Here is a 19,733-nt window from a genome sequence, read left to right on the forward strand (position 1 = left end):
ATTTCTTTTTCAATAAATTCATTGACTAGTTGGTTATTTTGGACTAAGTCCGAAGAGTCGGGGATCGGATGGATTTGAGGACGGAGTTGTTTGTTATTGTTGATATTGTTATTTTTTGGATAAATTGTGTTTTGAGGTGTGTATTGCATTGTGTATTCATGTGCATATTTTAAATTGTGAAAAATTGATTTTATCAGTATAAATGGATTTTCGGGTGCGTGTGTATCACGACCACAAACCAGGATGGGGTATTATCTCGGTGGAGCTCCTCTGGTCACTCGGGAGTGGATAATACTGAGTGACATCCCAGCGACAACCGGATCGCATGATACGGTAACGCTGTTGTGTCGACTCTGTGGTCCCTAGGCTGGCTCCGTGGTCCCTAGGCTGGTGAGGACTAGAGGATGGCTTGGTCCAGGTACGCGCTGGGCGCGAAACTGGGCATCGCTTGTTTAGGTGTCACATGCGTAGTCGTTACCTGCAGTGTGACACAAGAGCCAGAGTGTGCGAATGATCCCTAGGGGAGATCATGATGCACGCAATAAATTGGAACGAGTTTTGGATATTGGATACGGGTCATGTTCTGGGAAAATAACGAGATTTTGTTTGAAGTTATTATGATCCATTTTTCTGAAAAAAATGGTGGTTTTCTTGATTTGGGGCATTACCTGGGATAATGGTAAAGATTTGTTTAAAGGATATGTTTTGGGATAAAATGGAATTTTGACGTGCATGGAAAAATGTGGATTTATGGAATATGTACATTTGGCATTCTTTCATGCATATTGTTGAGTTTAATATATTTTTTTATCTTGTGGCGTTTGGAATATTACTTACCTGCGGCACCATTTTGGTACTGTAGATTTTGATGCAGATGTTGAGGAGGAGAAGGAGGAGAAGGCTGAGCCCGAGGAGGCGGCTCCTCCAGAGTTTTGACTTAAAGTCTTTGATGTTTAAAAATATTCTCTATCAGTTTTTATGACTTGTATTTTGGTTTGAAACAATATTTGAGACTTGTAATATTTTATTATGTATGGTTTAAACGATTTTGTATTAAACAAAAATTCTGGTACTTAGTTATAAGACTTTTATTATCCGCTGCGTGTTTTTATTGTACACTTGTTGCATATACACACACTTGACACTTGGCGATAGGATGGTGACCCGTGTTGTCATCATCCCAACGTTTCGATTTTCCATGTGTCCATACGTGGGAATTGGGGGCGTCACACTCAATATCAGAATTTTTTATTTTTTTTAGTCAAAGTTGGAGTCGGATGTGTCACTGGGCCAACTTCAATCTGATCTGACTCCGATTTTATACTCTGACTCCAACTCTGATTTTTTCCTCCCAATCCAACTTCGATATTATACATATGTTATAAAAATATGTATTTATCTATATATTCTAGTATAGTTATATAGTTATATAAGTAAAACTTATATAGTTAAATTCAATAATATACTATTATGAGCTAATTATTATAAAATTATATACTTATACTATAATATAAATAGACTAATGATAATTTAGTATATGTAAACATCAAAATATTATTATCGTACATAATTAAGTATAGAAATAAGTTAGATATTAGTATTTAAATAAGTCTAGTATAATAAGTTAATAACACATAATACTAATTTACTAAAGTATGGATATGTAATTAGATACTAGAAAGTCTAGCAGGAGTGAAAACTGACCCATTAGGCACAATTTTTGGGTAAAATCGAAACCGAAACCAACGTGCATTTAAGGGAGAAATATCGACCGAAACCACTAATGATTGGAGATAAAACCGATTACCATTAGTGTCTTAGTTCACATCAGTTCATCGGTATGGTTTCGGTTTAGACATAACACATCATAAATTCACAACAAATTAAGCCAAACGGATTAATTGATACCAATTTTTTCTATATAAGTTGGATCAAAACGGATTAAGCCAACAAATATCAAAAGAACTACCGTTAAAGAATTAAGTCGTAATAAAAAGATAGAAAATTAATCAGTACATCAATGGAACGATGCCAATGGATGAAACAGCACAAATGGATGGAGGGAGGGAGGGACGACAATGAAAGAAGATCAATATGGAGGGTGGAGATTGCAGACTCACAGTAGAACGGCTTTGAGGTGAAGTCAAGAAGAAGAAGAGGGAGGCTGTGGAGTAAGAAGTGGAGGCGAGAAGAAGAAGAGGGATGTAGTGCATGGGGGTGTTTAAATCCTAAGATGAGCACTATTTGGTTTAGGCCAAACGGCGCCATTTCATTTAGTTTTAGTTTTTTTTTTAAACTATAGACCTTAAATGAGTAAAACAACGTCGTTTTAAATAGGTATATTTCAAAAAAATAAATAGACTGCTGACGTCGGTTGGCTCAATGGTTTAGCCTAGGGTTAAACTGCTGCTAAACTGATCAACGTCAATTTTGAATAAATTGCACCTCTGACCGACCGATTCTTGCGGTGGAGGCTGGTTGGAGTCGACGGCGTCGATTTTTGTACAATCCTAAAGTCTAGTATATAATTAAGTTATAAATAAATTAGACATTCGTGTAATAATATGTAATATTAAGGTAGATAGATAGGTGAAAACTCTATCCCATAAACCATAGTGTTGTCACTCTTATTCTCGAACTCTTTCTCATAAATCTTTTAAATTCCTGGAGGAGCTCATCCTTCTCCCCCTTCTTCCCTTTTTTCTTCATTCATCTTTTCTCTTCTTTTCACCCTCTCATTCCCTCATTCTCTTCTCCCTCTCCTTCCCTCTATTCTCTTTTTTTCTTAATTTATTTTATTTCCTTCAAGGTTAAAAAGACGGATCTATAATCCTCGACACCTTTTGTGAAACATGAGCAGCACAATATGCTTCCTAAGTCGATCGTTGGGAAGATAGTGGTGGATCACTAGATCACTTCTTCCAACAACTTCTCCTGCCATCAGATTTTTCAAATCTGACTTTTATGGCTGATTTTAACATCTACTGGAGTAAATTTAGACTATAATTTATCATTTTCACATCTATCTTTCTGTTTTCATTGTTATTTCTTTTGTTTAGTTAAATAATAAAAAAAATATCTTCTCTTGGATGTTTTTTCCATAGAGATTAAGTCATCTTCACCTTCGGACCTTGGAGGGTAGGGTGAGTTTCTATTTTAGACAGAGTGTTATCTCTTAGATTATTTGTCTGTAAAAAGTTACAACAGTAGTTAAAACCATACCGGTCATAAATGAATTTTGTGTACTAATGGAGCTCCAAACGTAGTAGTTGGCTTGTGATCTGGAAATTTTCCTATATGTATTCGGTCATTGTTGTAACTTTTGTCTGATGAATAAATTAACTCAGTTTCCCATAAAAAAAAAAAAAAAAAAACATGTAATTAGACACTCTAGTTGAAGTCTTGTATAGAAATAAATTAGGCACTAGTATAAAAATAACTAATAAGTCCAGTATAATAATAAGTTAATAACACATTATAATAATTTACTAAAGTATAATAATATGCAATTAGACAGTAAAAATAAGTCTAGTGTAGAAATAAGTTATAAATAAGTTAGACATTATTGTAATATAATAACATGTAATACTATAATATAATAACTTGTAATTAGACACTAAAAATAATATGTAATACTATAGTATATATGTAGTTAGACACTATAGTATAAATCTAGTATAAAAATAAATTAGATATTAATATAAAAGTAAATTAATAGTGAATAATTTAGTTTTAGTTTTTAAATTTTTGAAAATTTTGAAATTTGAAAGCCCGCAAAATTTTTAAAATGGGCTAAATAACTAAAAAAAAAAAACCCAAATCTGAAAGCTCAAATCCGGCTCCACTACGACTTCATTCCAACAAGTCGAAATCAAAATCGGATCAGAATTTACATAAGTCAAAGTCAAAGTAGGAGTTCGGATATAAATTTTGACTAAGTCAATACTCATCGCCCCTACTTATGAATGCTTAAACTTGAAGTAAATGATGCTAATATTATTACATGGTACCTCGTGCATGTGTTATAGAATAAAAGATAATAAAAATTACTAAAAGCATTTTTAGAAAATCAAAATTTGGAAAGAAAAAGAACGCTAGTTAAGAATTCTAATCCCCATTACCATTGTGCAAAGTTGTTAGGCAGCCTATCTTATCTTTTAAATTTGAAAAAGTTATAATAATTAGATAAAAATGATAAAATATTTAGAAATGAAAAATATTTATTTTTGAATGATATTTAAGAATGAAATAATGAGAAATTTTGAGATGAGATAGTTTGTATTCCTAAACATAAGCCAAGTCTAAGGAAATGCATCTCGAGTAATGTTAATATAAATTTTAGACGTGGAAGTCTTGAGCAAACATATCTTTAGTCTATCTCTTTTTTTTTTCTATTTTTTTCCTTTAGTGTATCCTATATTTTCTTCAAAAGATTTGCTCCATACTTAAATTTGCACAAATTATTCTCCAAATGATAAATTCTTGTTTTGTTTTTCTTTTCCTTAATATTTCCCTTTTATCTTTAAAAACTAATATATTTGTATTTTTTGGGTTTTTGTGTTTTCCCATTTTTTTTTTAATTTTTGGATTTTCATTATTTTTATCTTAATGTTTTTAGGATTTTCTAATTTTTTTATTTTATTTTCTTGAGCACAATGCGTAATCTATCATCACTCACATAATATGCTTGTTGTGATCTATAATATGCAACATTATGTCATAATTTGTTGATTTTTACAAATTTTTCATAGATGAAAACATACAAGCTATACTAAGAAACAATGAATGACCTCAATTTTTCTTTTATGAATAAGAAATTTTTATTAAGATGAATAAAAAGAGGCAAAGTCCAAGTATATAAGAAGTATACAAATGTTGAAAACTAGTTACAAGCCAAGAACTAGAGAGAGAAACAAGAAAATCGTGAACACTAATTCCATTAAAGGCAATAGCTGACACCCAAAAGTGTTAAAAAAAAAAAGAAACATATAAGTTCGTTCACCGAGCATTCCTTATTTTTGAAACAACGACCATTCCTTCCGACTTAGATATGCCACACAAGATATAAAGGGATCATATTCTAAACAATGACAATTTAAGAGTTATCTCTTAAACATCTCCAGCAAATAAAAAGATCCACCACCCTTCTAGGCATCACCCGTGTCACTCCAATCCTATTAAACACCTCATACTATAACTATATTGCCACCTCACAATGAATTAACAAATGATCCACCGATTCACTATATTTTTTACACAAATAACACCAATCAATGACAATTAATCCATATTTTCTGAGATTTTCCAAAGTCATAATTTTTCTCAAAAGAAACAATCAAACCAAAGAACATGACCTTTGAAGACACCTTGCTCTTCCAAATATACTTCCAATGAAAAGAGTATCCCACATTCAGACTAGACAACATCTTGTACGTAGAACAAATTGAAAATTTCTTATTACTAGTACGAATCTAGACCTCTTACCCATCTCAACGTAGCTAAGATGTGTGGCATACAACAAGCCAAACAAATTCGAAACTACATCCATTTTCCAATCATTTATTGCTCTAGTAAAATGTAAATTTTATTGAGGTGAACCACTAGAGCAGTCTAAGACCTCAACCATTGAAGCATTTGAGTTTTGAGTGATGAGAAAAGGCCTAGAAAAACAGCATTAAGAGCCCTACCACCACACGAAGGATCATGCCAAAAACTTCTTCTGGAACCATCATCAACGACCAAATTAACATGTTTGGCAAAATCATCCCTACCACTCCTAATATTTTTCCATGCCCCCACACCATAAGTACCTCTAATCTCATTAGGCCACCAGCTTCCCCTAAGTACTCTCATATTTAGAATCAATCATAGCCCCCCACAATGACTCACTATCTTGATTATACCTCTAGAACCACTTCCCAATAAAAGTTTTACTAAAGGTCCTTAACTTCTTAACCCCACTCCTCCACATGACAAAGGGTACAAATTTTCTCCTAACTGACTAAATAAAACTTGACTTCCTCCCCAATACCTCTCCACGAGAAGTCTCAAAAAATCTTTTCCATATGATTAGCCACACCAATTGAAATGGAAAACAAAGATAGAAAGTAAGTGGGAAGATTAGAAGAGTGTTTTTGATAATGGTAATTTTTTTCCCTTTTGATAAATACAACATCTTCCATCCTACCAGTCTTCTCTCTACCTTCTCAATCACTCCATCCCAAACTGCTCTAGCCCACAGCCCCAAAGGGAATCTAAGGTATCTTATCTGCAGGGAAGAAACCTGACAACCCAAAATGTTTGCCAAACTTCTCATATTTCTCACTGGACCCACCAAAACCATCTTGAATTTACTAAGATTTACCTTAAAGTTAGACACAATCTCAAAAAAAGGTAAGAGCGCTCTTAAAATTTACACATAACCTAAATTCACATTACAAAAAAGTAACGTATCATCCACAAATAGAAGATGAGAAACATTAATACATTATTAAACCCTCCGACGAAGAACCCTATCAACAAACCACAGTCAATCACAACCTCCAACATGTGGCTAAGAGCATCCATAACAATGAAAAAAAGGAGGGGAGACAATGAATCTCTTTTTTTCAATCCACGAGAATTATTGAAACAACTTACATGAGAACCATTCACTAACACTAAGAATCGTGTAATTGAAACACAATGTTTGACCCAATTACACCACCCCCTCCCAAAGCCACATCTCTCAAGAATAAAAAGCAGAAAATCATAATTAACATTATCATAAACCTTCTCCATGTTAAGCTTACATAAAATACCCCACTCTCCCAATTTTATTCTATTATCTAGACATTCGTTACCTACTAAAATAGAATCCGGAATTTGTCTCCCTTTAACAAATGCATTATGAGATTTTGAAACAATCTTCTCTATAAAAGTGCTTAAATGGTTGGCCAAGACTTTAGAGATGATTTTATAAACCCTATTAACAATATTAATTGGACAAAAATCCTTCACATTAGAAGCTCACGGCCTTTTAGGAATAAGTGTAATGAAAGTTGCATTTAGACTCTCTTCAAACTTAACAAATGAGTGCAATTCATGAAACACCTTCATGATATCCTCCCATACAATGTCCCAACAATCATGAAAGAAAGTCATGATAAAACCATCCGAACCAGGAGTTTTATCCTTGACCATCCCTTTTACAATGTCCCAACATTTAAGCCATTGAGCACTCAATGGGTCCATATTATTAAACACTAAACCATCCAGATTTGACCTCCAAACATACTACCCCATAAGGAGTTTATTATAGAAGAGACAAATGTTCTCCTTGATTTTAGACTAATAAGGAAAAACGATACCACCGACCTCAATCAACTCAATAGCATTATCCATTAGATGTGAATTGGCCACCATGTGAAAAAAAATTTGTACATTTATCCCCTTTTTTTAATTAGAGTACCCTCGATTTTTGCCTCTACATGATCTCCTTCATCAAAATCACCCTCTCAAGTTCAGAACCAGTAGCACTTTTCCTCGAAATCTCCACTTCTGAAGGAGTTCTACCATTTGCCCTTCTTTCCAAACCTTGCAACTCCTTAAGAAGGGACTCCTTATGTCCATCTACATTCCCAATGACTTGCCCATTCTAATTCTTCAAGTCCTCTCAATTTAGTTTCCCAATGTTTGTTAGGATCATTCAACCGCCAAACATTCCATATAAGATATTGAGTTTTATAAAAACAAACTTGTCACCCTACCCTTGGATCTACCTCGGCCAACATTGCATTCTTTCATATTAGAATTAATGGAACAAGTAAGTCTCTTTAACTCCCTATCACGTTTTGAAGCTACTTTTGTAGATAAAGAGCGGCTCGACTCAATAGCAATGAGCAAAGCCCAAAATTGTTCTTCAAAGCCCTTAAATGAAATACCCACACAATTTTTACTTTCTTTTACTTCATCAAGCACCCATTTGAAGATGTCAACCCCATTTTAGAATGCGAATACTAGGAATATAAAGGTACAGACTTTAGACCCTCCCTCCATTGATGCCCCCAAGGTTCTGTATAATCCCCATTCCTAATCACCATCTACATTTCCTCTAACCTATTTTCCTCCCCTAATCCCCTTTATTCTTCCTCATATTGCAGACAAGAAGGAAGAAACATAGCTTACATCAAATCATTTTCTTCTTTTTCAAAAGACATGACAATTAGTACATCTACCCCCACCTCAATGTTATCACTTTCCAACACTTCCCCCTACTCAGGGTCACCTTTTGACAATAATGAATGAATTAATAAAGTATCAGAATGCAAAGCTCATTCTTTGTCAACTCTAAGATGTAACGACAGTGTTGTCCCAATACCATTTGTCCTTATAGGAGCAAACACAAATGATTGGGCACAATATGTAGGCCTCAAAACAATAGGTGAAGTAATCTGTGAAGGCTCTATGACCTAAATAGGAATTGAGAACTCCCTAAATGATTTATCAAAGATGAACCCCACGAGACCTTATTCCTAATGCAACTATCATTCTCACCATATATCGGAACATTGTGCAAAAGCTCAGAAGCTGCCGTTGACATGTTATGGGAACATTCCACCATTAATGAAGGAGCAAAACGCATTTTCTGGTGGATATTCAAAGGCAAGAACTTGTGGCCCAACAAAGACCCATTGACAGTGTTAACCCGCCATTGTGAAATGGGTTAGACTAACTTCAACATAACAAGCCCAACTTTCTACTTTCCTTTATGATTAAGCTCAACCTTTCTTCTAACTGACACACCCAATTGTGAAGGCCCAAAAGCTTAAGAGGGATGGCATGGCAACAACACATGCCCAATAACCTTTGATAGATCTTGGGCTCCCCCACTTACAACCACCACATAAGCGTGACCCACCTCCAATTCCAAGCCTAGACCCTAATCTATTATTAACAAGACATTATTAATTTTTCTTTGAGCTCCACCAGTTCCCTCATTATTGGTGGAGATTCCAAAACATTATCTTAGAAGAAATCATAAATTTTCATTAAAAAATAAAATAAAGTTTGGAAATTAACCAATTTATTGGTCTTCCCAGCTATAGATTCTGAAATTTCAAAGGATATTATTTGTCCAAAAGTCATAAAGATTCATACATTTAGAAATTTGTTTGGCTACATAAAAAAACCATTAATAGGGTGCATAAAATGAGAATAAAATAATGAATTAAATGCCTTCAAGATAAACCTAGTGTGTTGGAATCCATCTCGTGTAGAGCATCCTCAATGGATTAGCCAAAGTTAAAGAACACTTTAGATAAATGTGAGATAGATTTAGTTTTTGACTATTCCATTCACATAAGTCTCCATATTGGATTATCAATTTATTTTTTTATATAATAATAAAATAATATTAATTTAATAAGTTTTTTAATATATATTTTTGTCATATTTTACCATTCTATTGATTATACGTTAGTTACTAATCATATTCTAATTAAATAATTGGTTAAAAAATTATATTTTTAATGATAATTTAATATTCATAATCACAAATGTCTAATTAAACTCATCTAAAATTTAATATAAATGCCAAATAATAAATTTAATATAATGCTAATAACCCTTGTTGACATTGATTGTTATAGTAAAAGTCAAAGAAACCGACATTTTTATGAGAAAATATATAGGGAAGAGAGAGAGTGTGTTACCAAAAAAACCAATAAACTAAACATTTGGTCATTGAATAGTTCACATCAAATTTGACTTTATTTTTATAAATACTGTAGTTAAAAGCCAAACTTTTTTACTTTACATAATTTATTGAAGTCAACTTTTGATCCGTAATAACTAAATGAGACTCTTTTTTTGCACATGCATGTTCCATTAAGAGTGCTAAGAGTGACAAACTTTGTTATATAAATATTCATAAGTAGCTTTTAATTTTTTACACTGCAAAATGCATTTTCCGAAGAAGTCATCTCTCTCATTTCAAGCACTCTATCCGTACCTTTCAAAAATGTTTTTGTTTTTCTAAAATAAAATTACAGGAGAGATTCAAAAAAAAGATCAGACAAGAACTTGAAAATATTAAGTGAAAGAGAAATATATGCACAAAGAGAACTTTATAATATTTATGGCTGTATTCGAATTTTTTAGAACAATATTAAATACTTAATAAATATTATAAGACCAACTTTACGTGTCTATTCCACTTATTTGATATATTCAAATTCAAGTAAACAATTAAAAAATCTTAATCATCATTTTCCTACAAAACTATTAGATTAATTAGTGATTGGATGAGATAATAATTACATTGTCACAAATTAAAATATGGCGTCTAATTCTGATAATTAAGAATAAATGATGTGGAGGAATATTCACATTTATATCTCAATCTACATCAAGACTAAAATATATGGTATGAAATGTGTTAGTTTATTAGGAAAATATAGCGAGAAAATGTAATTAATTATTATTGTTTATTGAGAAAAACAGAAGAATGAATGCAGTTTGGTCCTTTATTTCCAGCACCAACCGGCTTTCAGAAAGTAATAATATTGTGACAAGTTGGACAGTGACCCATTCCGTCTTCTTCGAGAAAAACTCTCCAAGAAAAGCATATCGCTTTTAAAAGCGTTGAGAACTTAGGATCCTGATCTTTTTCTGCTGTCTACTACTCCATGTTTAGTTATTTAGAAACAGAGAGGCAAAACCGAATGAAACATAGAAAAGAACCGTGTAAGAAATTCCCATCAGAAGAAAGTGAATGATTTTTTTCCCCCAGTTTTTGGCAGTTTCTTTGGCATGGTTTATTTGTAGCATATAATATCGCAATTTTTAATGGAAAGGGATAGCTTTGAATGTGTGTCGTCTTTGGATGGGATCGATGAGGAAGAGATCCAACACGACCATCAGTTCGAGTCCTTGCTGAAGTCCCGCAACAATGTGGTCCCACCGGCACCCTCTCGGAGCACTAGCGTCCATGAACTTCTCGAATGCCCCGTCTGTACCAACTCTATGTACCCTCCGATTCACCAGGTGTGTCTCTTTCTTCAATTATATAAAGGGGTTGCTTTGTGATTTGGTTCCATTTGGGTGATTTTGGTGTTGAAGGTGATTTTGAAGTTGAATTTCATCTGATGGGTTTTGGTGATTGGAAATGTAAAATTCTGATGCAAGTCTGTCTATAGAGAGGATGTGTGTGGCACGTATTTGATCAGTTTTTCTTATGTAAAACTCGTATTTAAGTTTTGGGTTGGAGCTATTTTTTGTTTTGGGGGAATTGGCGAACCGGGTCTAGAAGTATTTGTATTTGAAGCTAATGGTATGATTAAAGATTGGATTTTGAGTCATGGCTCTTGGCTTTCTGATATTCTTTTTCGTGCTTGATGGATTTTGAGATTGGCTGAGGTTGTGGTTTTCTTTGAATGTATGCGGTGTCTCTGAGAATAGAGGGCTGGTTTGAATTTCTTAGATCTTCTTTATTTTGTTGCTGCGGCCAGCTCTACATCGCGTTTGGGGAATGCAATTGATGGTAATTAATTATTGTAGGATCATTTTTAGTTTAAATTTTGTTCGAGATAGTAGGTGGGCTTTGTGAGGCAGAACATTTATCTCATTCCCATTATTTATGTGTATATATCTTTATCTATTTTTTTCCTACTTCATTCGAATGTGATATTTTCTTTTTGCTGAACTCGGATGTATATTTACTAGATATTAAGCATATCCCTGACACTAGTTTCCATTTGAAAGGGGATCGAGGGGTTTTTCACTGGGAAGTTATGGTCATGATATGGCCTATATACTCTGCAGAGTTTTTATTTTTTTATTTTATTTTTATTTTTTTATTGATGCCGGGGGGAACCACCCCACAGCAGAGCCCTTAGGACTCACCCATGGAACCTAAACCCCCAGGGAGACTAGCACAGCAAACCACCGCCATGGCCTCCCACTTAAATTGCAGTTTGATCCCAGGGGGAATCGAACCTGTGACATGGGGCACATGCACACAAGTTTGCCCTTACCACTTGGGCTACCCACCGGTGGGTTACTTTGCACGGTTGACACAATGATTAACTTGTATAACCTTAACGTTTAAAACAAATTTGGGAAACTTTTTTCAAACCTGCTTCAGTTATATAAGCACGTTTCATAATTTTGTTAGAGGACTGTTGAGAGTAGATGCTATATATGATCTGTCTAGATTTGCTAAGCATGTCTTTCACTGGCTGCCTTAAGCACTGATAATGGTATTGCAAAAAAAGTTGGCCTATTTTAATTGCATGTTTTGAAGTTTCCTTCTATGATGTAACTTTTTATTTCTGAGCAAAATAGCAGTAAATAGCAGTACAAGTCTTAGGATGTAACCTATTTTGAATGTTAGTATAGTTTCTTGCTTGGTTGGAAGTAGTTGATTTCTGCCTTTATACTTTTGCAGTGCCAGAATGGACATACTTTGTGTTCTACCTGTAAAACTAGGGTACATAACCGGTGCCCCACTTGTAGACAAGAGCTTGGAGATATTAGGTGTCTGGCATTGGAGAAGGTGGCAGAGTCACTTGAACTCCCTTGCAAGTATGGCTTCTTGGGATGCACAGAGATTTTCCCCTACTACAGCAAGCTCGAGCACGAGGCTCAATGTAGCTTCAGACCGTACAATTGCCCATATGCGGGATCTGAGTGTCCTGTTGTTGGAGACATCCCTTTTCTTGTAGCCCATCTGAGGGACGATCATAAGGTAGACACCCATGTAGGCTGCACATTCAATCACCGCTATGTCAAGTCCAATCCCCGCGAGGTAGAGAATGCGACCTGGATGCTTACAGTAAGTACTAGCAGAGATTCTTTTTTAAGTTTCCATTTGGAGGTTTATATTTCTATATTTCAATTTGGTAGATTTTTCTTCTGCACCATAGAACATTTGCAGACCCACAGACCAGATGCTGGTTTATAATTTGGTGTAACACAAAGGATAATGTAGTCAGAGGTAACAGGATGAAATCTAGAATATGTGACAAAAAATACAGTCAAGTATATTATATTTCTTAAACTATTGAAGCCACTAGAAGAAAGATGAGAGTTTCTAAAAGAACTAAGCAAAAATGCATAACCTGTATGTTATATAAAACTTCTCTTTCAATCAATACAAAAATGCATTACCTTGAAGAACTCCAATCCATGAAACAAGTTTTAACCTTGGGAATGGTAACTTTTTGGCGCTATTGGCATTTGGTACAACGTTTTCACATTCCTAAATTCTGAGCCTTTCTTTTCTTTGTCATTTTTTTCCTCAGGTTTTCAACTGTTTTGGTCACTACTTCTGCCTGCACTTTGAAGCGTTTCTGATTGGCATAGCCCCAGTTTACATGGGATTCCTTCGTTTCATGGGTGATGAAATTGAAGCGCAAAACTTCAGCTACAGCCTGGAGGTTGGGGCAAATGGCAGGAAGCTGATGTGGGAAGGCACTCCACGGAGCATTCGTGATAACCATAGGAAAGTCCGAGATAGCCATGATGGTCTAATAATTCAGCGAAACATTGCACTTTTTTTCTCTGGTGGAGACAGGAAGGAGCTAAAGCTCCGGGTTACTGGACGAATTTGGAAAGAACAGCAGAATCCAGATGGAGGGGTTTGCATACCCAATATCTGCAGTTGAGATATCTTGTCCTCTGACCATCTTACGCGTTCCTGTTTGATGCTTTGCTGGCTTGCTGCCTCTTTATGTGTCAAATGTACATCAAATTTTTCTTTATTTTGCTGCTGTTTTCAGATACTGGATGGGTCATGAGGAAAGTTTATGGATACTGGAGTATTCGGCTTTTGTAATTCGTTCAATAAAGCTGCTCTAGTTTTTATTTTTATGAGAGGGATATTACTTCTACAATTAAATTTTATGTCTTTCCTTCGCATTGAACTTTTGAAACAAATAGGATTTAACATGATATGAGATTAGAGGTCCTAAGTTCTAACCAGCTCAGCTGTTACTTACCTCTCTACTAGTTATAAATTTCGTTGAACTCCTTACTTATCAACAACCTCATCTCTCGAAGATGTTCTTGAAACTCGAAACACTACATGGAAGAGCTCATTCAATAGAGCTTTTAGGTGCAATTTCATATCAGTATATTGGATTGTGTTTTTGCAGTACAAGCACACCCGCACAAAGTAACGGAGCAATGACTCCCTGACTTTAATATACAACTAGTCCTAGATTTGCAACATACGGGAAAGTAACTCAATTTTTAAATATAATTTAATTATCTTAGAGTTGATTAGTTTAACTTAATTAGATGGTAAAAGATGGGGTTATGTACATCGTATTTAATATTGTCTGTACATTATTAATTATTCAGATTCGTTTTATATATCTCTCCTTAAATCGTTATTGGAGATAGAAGCCAAAAGGGCGACATCATGGACTTAAATATAAACTAGGAGTTGGCACATACAGACACAGCAACAAGTGCAGGACAGATTATCAAAAAAAAAAAAAAAAAAAGAACAATTGCAGGACAATTCATGCAGACGGAGGAACCATTAAAGTGAACAACTATTGACCGCCCGTCAAAGAAAAGACCATGCAGGTGAGGTTGGTTTATGAAAAGAGCTCTTGATTGTGTTCTTCGTCATCAACTTTAGCAATACCCTTTGAGATTAATTCAGATTTTATTTTCTCATCTTCCAATATGATTTTAGTTTCTTGATTAAAAATGATTTCTTATTCGTGAACGCATTATATAGATTTTGTTGGGTACTTGATTTTTATTTGTCTTGGCTGGGTCCTACACCCATATTTGCAGCATCTCTTTGAAGCAGCACGCTTATATAAAGATTTTTGTGTTTTGTCTGCAAAACAGGCTCTTTAAGCAGTGGACTTATTTTGTACTGTCGTGCTTCAAAGTTTTGAAAGCATAGAGTTGGTCAGTTTTTAAGAGTTTACACTTCAGGCAACTGGGAGCTTGGGGTTTTTTCACCTTAAGAGATCAGTTTGTTAATTTCCTGCTATTTTGTATTAACAAATTTATGATGGGTAGCTTCATTTATTAATAGTAGTACCAGTGATTTCTTTAACATCAATAACCAGTGGTCTTGGGCCTTCCAAGAAAGGAAAGATGAAATCTTTTTCTGATCTTTTTAGATGCTTACTATCGAAGTTGTGAGAAGATGTATGAACCTCCCATTATGGTCCATTTATATATGGTTGAGTTTGACATATTCCTGGAATTTTTCCTTCTAATGCAACAAAAGTTGCATTTTTTTTAACTAAGTCAACAAATTGAACAACATTAGTTTCTTCATATTTACTAAATCAACAAATGGCATCAGTCACATTAAAAATTGAAAAACAAATGCGCACGGACGAAGCTTTAGCAGGTGTTACCAAAATGATATGTGAGAGTACCTACAGGTGACCTCAGAAAAGGAACCAGAGTTTAGCTGCCGTTGAACTCTTTCACCTTAACAGCACTAAAGTTCGCAATTACAACAACATTTAAATTCACGGCTGCTAAACGCCTAAATAGTAATCATATTTTACATTTTTTTACAGTTGCAGTCAATGAAATTGAGGTCCTGTATGATCTATTCAAGAAACTAAGCAGTAGTACCATACTTAATGGTGGTCTTATTTACAATGTATTTTCATCGAAGAATTTGCTTTAAAGATGTTTATTTGTGCGTTTTCATGAGCTAGTGTTGGCAGCTTGGTACACGTTGAACTCTGGAATTAATATAGTTGAAATTTAGCATAGGCTTCTTAGTTCTCTTATTTGAATTTAAGTCAACTTTTTTATTTGTGTGCTAATTTACTTGACATTCTATGTTTAGGAAGCTTGCATTTTCTTGTTCTAGTTTTAAACTTTTAAATTGCATCTTCACATTTTACGTTGAGGTCATCTGACCTATTTTTACCTTTTGGAGGGCAGCTGTAGTAACAAATAAAAAAAGCCCTATAATTTGAGTACTTCATGCGATCACAAGCAATGTACCATCAAAGTAGCTGTATCTGTGTATCAAAGAAATAAGAAATCCAACTCGTCAATATCCTTAAATTTGAATTGAATTTAGTACTGTCTAATGGATCTAAAAAGTGTTATCATGATCTTAAAGAACTGTCATATAACTTTGTAGTCATATGCTTTGACTTGATGCTGCTCATCATCACTCAAATTAACTTTATGATTGCCCAGTTTCCAAATCTGGAAGCTGATATTATGCAATCTGGCACCAGAACTTATTGCAGGAATTTGATCTGTTTGATGTTAAGTGTAATGGGGTTATTGAGTTTGAAGAATTTGTTCGGTCTTTAAACATCTTCCACCCAAATGCACCTGAAGCAGTCAAAATTTCATGTACGGCAAATTTTCATGAAACCCCATTGTTCTGTTCTATTCTTGATGTTTGTTTTAGGAACCTGGAAGCATATTGATCTTAAATGTAGATATGTAAATATCCCCTGCGTTATATGATATGCATCATTTTTACACAAAAAAAAAAAAAACAAACTCCCCTGCTTTGTCCGTTACTCTTATGAATGCTAAGATGGGAAAAGATTTTCTTGCAGTTGCAATTAGATTGTATGATCTGAGGCAGATCGGATACATTGAGGAAGAAGAGGTGAGTACTGACAACTTTCCTCTTTACCTCATTGTTTATTTGATAAGATTGCAAAATGCTGTTGATGACAACATTAGTTGCTAATATCTTCCAGGACATTATTGGTCAATTCTCAGTACTTTTGTCAAATAGCACTAACACTTAGAAATGAGTAGAGCCCATCCAGGGAGGATTTCCCCAGTTGGACGAAGTCTCCCTCCAAATTGGATTGGAGGAAAACTCCTCCTATGTAATCTATTAAATTGTCATGTCGTTTCAGCATGTGAGAGACAGATTCTTTTCAAGGACAACGCTTTCCTATACACTATATCGGACCCCCCCTTCCCCGCACAAACAACTTTTTTTCATAGTATTTTATTTATTTATTTTTTCAATGCATCCTCACTTAGATTTACTGATAATTCTTACTACTACATAAAAAGAAATCTCAAAAAAAACTTATTACTATGATAAAATGCAAAAATAGGAAAATGCTTTCTGAAATTGTTGACAAAATTGAGTTAAGTTGCTACACTTCGCTTCTAAAATCCTAGGAAAATAGATGAAGGGACCTTTTTTTTTATTCATATTAGGTTTATTAACATTATATGTGTTTCTATTAAAAATGATTGACTTCAATGAGTTATATCTTGGTGATACATTTAAGAATCACGTGGTAATTTTGGGTGGTAAAATGTGGGAACTCAATCCCCAAACATTCCTCATGAAATAGGGGGTAGATGTCATCAGGCTGCAAGGTCATTGGCCCAGTTTTTATTAGCCTTGAACTCACAATATTCATGTGAGTTTTTTTAATAATCCAACAACTGCATTTTTTATTCTCTCGATTATTGCCACGGAAGTTGAAGGTGATGGTATTGGCTCTTCCGACCGAATCTGTTGATATTATGGAAGCGAATGTCAATAAGGTGTGCTTAAACTTCATAAATTTCTGTATTTTCCCCATGTTCTCACTTATTCTTCTATCGAACTTTCCAATTATGGTGCAATCCTTTAGACAATGATGGAGGCAGATTGATCAAGAGGAGTGGAAGGAATTTGTAGCTAAGAATCCATCCCTGATAAAGAACATGACTCTTCCATTTTTAAAGTGCGCTGTTCCGTTCTGTTCATATCATTGTACATTTGAATTCCATTAGTCTATCTCAGTAATTATTATATACACGTAATGGGTCACTAACCATATGTTGATACAAGAAATTCTATGAAGAAGTTTGTTGTTGACAATGTTAAACGTTAGTGTCTTATTTTTGGTTGACTATGTAGAATGCATTGGATTAAATTGGACCAAATGGGGAAAGCAAAAGCTATAGGTGGACTGGGATTCAGAGATTTTGAGAACTTCAACTTAGCAATGCTAGCAAAGCAAGGCTGGAGCATATTACAGTTCCCAGATTCGCTTGCTGCCAAAATCTCAAATTAAAGTACTTCCTAAAACTGAGTTTTTTCAAGCAAAGTTGTGCAGCAGCCCCTCCTTTGTATGGAGGAGTATTTTATCAGCTTGACCTTTGCTTGAGGAAGGTTTACTATGGAGGATTGGCAATGGCAAATCAGTGAAAATCTGGTTAGACAAATGGTTGCCCCAACGAACCACAAAGTGCTTTGAAAATCCTGGATGTAGAAGCTTAGGTTGCTGAACTTATAGATACTGATACAGTGGCTTGGAACCTGAACTTAGTTAAAGAAGTGTTTTCAAAAGAAGAAGCAGATATCATATGCCAAATTCCTATAAGTCATAGTAATAGGCCAGACCAAATTATGTGGAGGTGCACTGCCAATGGATTTTTTACTGTAAGAAGCACATATCATCTTCAAGGTGAAGTACAAAGAAGATCACAAGGCCAATGTTCACAAAGCACTTCAGACAGGGGCACCTGGACCAAGATCTGGAAATTGGCACTCCCACTTGCAGCCAAAATATTTTTGTGGAGAGCCTGTCTTAATGTCTTGCCTACAAAAATGAACTTGTTAAAAATGAAAATTGTGGACAACCCCCAATGCCCTCTCTGCTTACAGGAAAATCAAACCACTGAACATATATTATGGGAATGCACAGCTGCTATTGATGTCTGGGGTGAGTGCTCAAAGAAAATCCAAAAGAGCAGGATCTCTCACAAGAGCCTTAAGGAACTCATGGTCGAAATGTTTCTAAAGCTAAACAAGGAGGAGATGGAAGAACTTGAAGTCGTACTATGGAAACTGTGGAGGAGAAGAAATGAGTTTGTATTTAAAGATACTCTCACTCCCCCAAACTTTTTGTTGCAGAGTGCATATCGGTCGCTGCAAGAGCTTAGAGAATCTAAGCATGGGGAAACCAATCAGCCAGCACCTACTAACAATCGAGTGGAAGAATGGGAAGCTCCTTCAAGAGACTTTTTCAAGATCAATTGAGATGCTGCTGTGGATAGGGTACACTGCAAGGTAGGTATTGGGATTGTTGTTCGAGATTGGGAGGGCAAGGTGTTGGCCACAATAAGGAAGAAGCAAGACTCAGTCCCAGACCCCCTAGTAGCAGAAACTTATGCTGCTCCCTGAGCAGCAACTTTTGGTAGTGAACTGGGCTTGCGAAGAATAATATTAGAGGAAGATGCAAGCAAAGTTGTGAAGGCTGTCCAAAGTATGTGGAGGATTTGAATTGTTTTGGAATGCTAGTATCAGACATCAGACTCCAGCTGCAAAATTTTGAACACTGGTCAATCAGACACATCCATAGAGGAGCCAATATAGTTGCTCACACTATAGGCAAGAATGCATTAGGCATTACAGATTTTATTGACGACATGGAGGAAACTCCTGAGTGTATTCAATCTCTGTTACAGAGTTTTTAATCAATGAAATTTGCATTATTTTCAAAAAAACAAACACCCAGCTCCATTTTATTTTGTTACATTGTGAATTAATCAATAGAGAGGAAAAAGATAAAGTTAAGAGGAAGAAGTCCCTGTAATTTGTCTTCTTTTCAGCTCTGTGCCTCTCTCCCTTCCTTTAGTCTTGAATTTATCTTGTACCATCACACTTTTTGGAAGGCATTTAATACGTGGGCCTCACGGTTGGATTAAGTTGAGAAAATTTGATTCTAGATCTTCGAATGCACGCCAACAACTCTTTGGCGTCAAATAGATATAAA

At 34.9% G+C, this 19,733-nt stretch overlaps 3 protein-coding genes across 4 annotated transcripts; all 3 read left to right on the forward strand.

Moving 5' to 3' along the window:
- The first annotated feature begins 10,556 nt into the window (after window positions 1–10,556).
- Window positions 10,557–13,851, forward strand: LOC122281588 (E3 ubiquitin-protein ligase SINAT5-like). Of its 2 annotated transcripts, none has more exons than XM_043093211.1 (3): window positions 10,557–11,025; window positions 12,428–12,814; window positions 13,284–13,851. In XM_043093211.1, exons 1-3 carry the CDS (start codon window positions 10,828–10,830, stop codon window positions 13,644–13,646), a joined length of 948 nt encoding a protein of 315 aa, XP_042949145.1. In that variant the 5' UTR covers window positions 10,557–10,827; the 3' UTR covers window positions 13,647–13,851. The 2 variants fall into 2 exon arrangements, with proteins under 2 accessions (XP_042949145.1, XP_042949146.1); XM_043093212.1 differs by lacking the exon at window positions 10,557–11,025 and adding an exon at window positions 11,044–11,521.
- Window positions 13,852–14,568: 717 nt separating this feature from the next.
- On the forward strand, window positions 14,569–19,468 carry LOC122282421 (calcineurin B-like protein 7). The gene is made up of 6 exons (XM_043094373.1): window positions 14,569–14,574; window positions 15,428–15,645; window positions 16,202–16,409; window positions 16,532–16,606; window positions 17,449–17,514; window positions 17,620–19,468. Exons 1-6 carry the CDS (start codon window positions 14,569–14,571, stop codon window positions 17,743–17,745), a joined length of 699 nt encoding a protein of 232 aa, XP_042950307.1. The 3' UTR covers window positions 17,746–19,468.
- LOC122282422 lies at window positions 18,566–18,997 on the forward strand. The gene has a single exon (XM_043094374.1). The coding sequence runs from the start codon at window positions 18,566–18,568 to the stop codon at window positions 18,995–18,997; it is 432 nt and encodes a 143-aa protein (XP_042950308.1).
- Window positions 19,469–19,733: the final 265 nt, after the last annotated feature.

The sequence above is a fragment of the Carya illinoinensis genome, chromosome 11, assembly GCF_018687715.1.
Source record: "Carya illinoinensis cultivar Pawnee chromosome 11, C.illinoinensisPawnee_v1, whole genome shotgun sequence".
Taxonomy (NCBI): Eukaryota; Viridiplantae; Streptophyta; class Magnoliopsida; order Fagales; family Juglandaceae; genus Carya; species Carya illinoinensis.

Coding starts and splice junctions, on each gene's coding strand:
- LOC122282422 (XM_043094374.1), top strand. CDS start 18,566: ATGAACTTGTTAAAAATGAAAATTGTGGACAACCCCCAATGCCCTCTC.
- LOC122281588 (XM_043093211.1), top strand. CDS start 10,828: ATGGAAAGGGATAGCTTTGAATGTGTGTCGTCTTTGGATGGGATCGAT. Junction 11,026..12,427: donor TGTACCCTCCGATTCACCAG/GTGTGTCTCTTT, acceptor ATACTTTTGCAG/TGCCAGAATGGACATACTTT. Junction 12,815..13,283: donor ATGCGACCTGGATGCTTACA/GTAAGTACTAGC, acceptor TTTTTTCCTCAG/GTTTTCAACTGTTTTGGTCA.
- LOC122282421 (XM_043094373.1), top strand. Junction 15,646..16,201: donor GTATTTTCATCGAAGAATTT/GCTTTAAAGATG, acceptor TGGAAGCTGATA/TTATGCAATCTGGCACCAGA. Junction 17,515..17,619: donor TGGAAGCGAATGTCAATAAG/GTGTGCTTAAAC, acceptor TGATGGAGGCAG/ATTGATCAAGAGGAGTGGAA.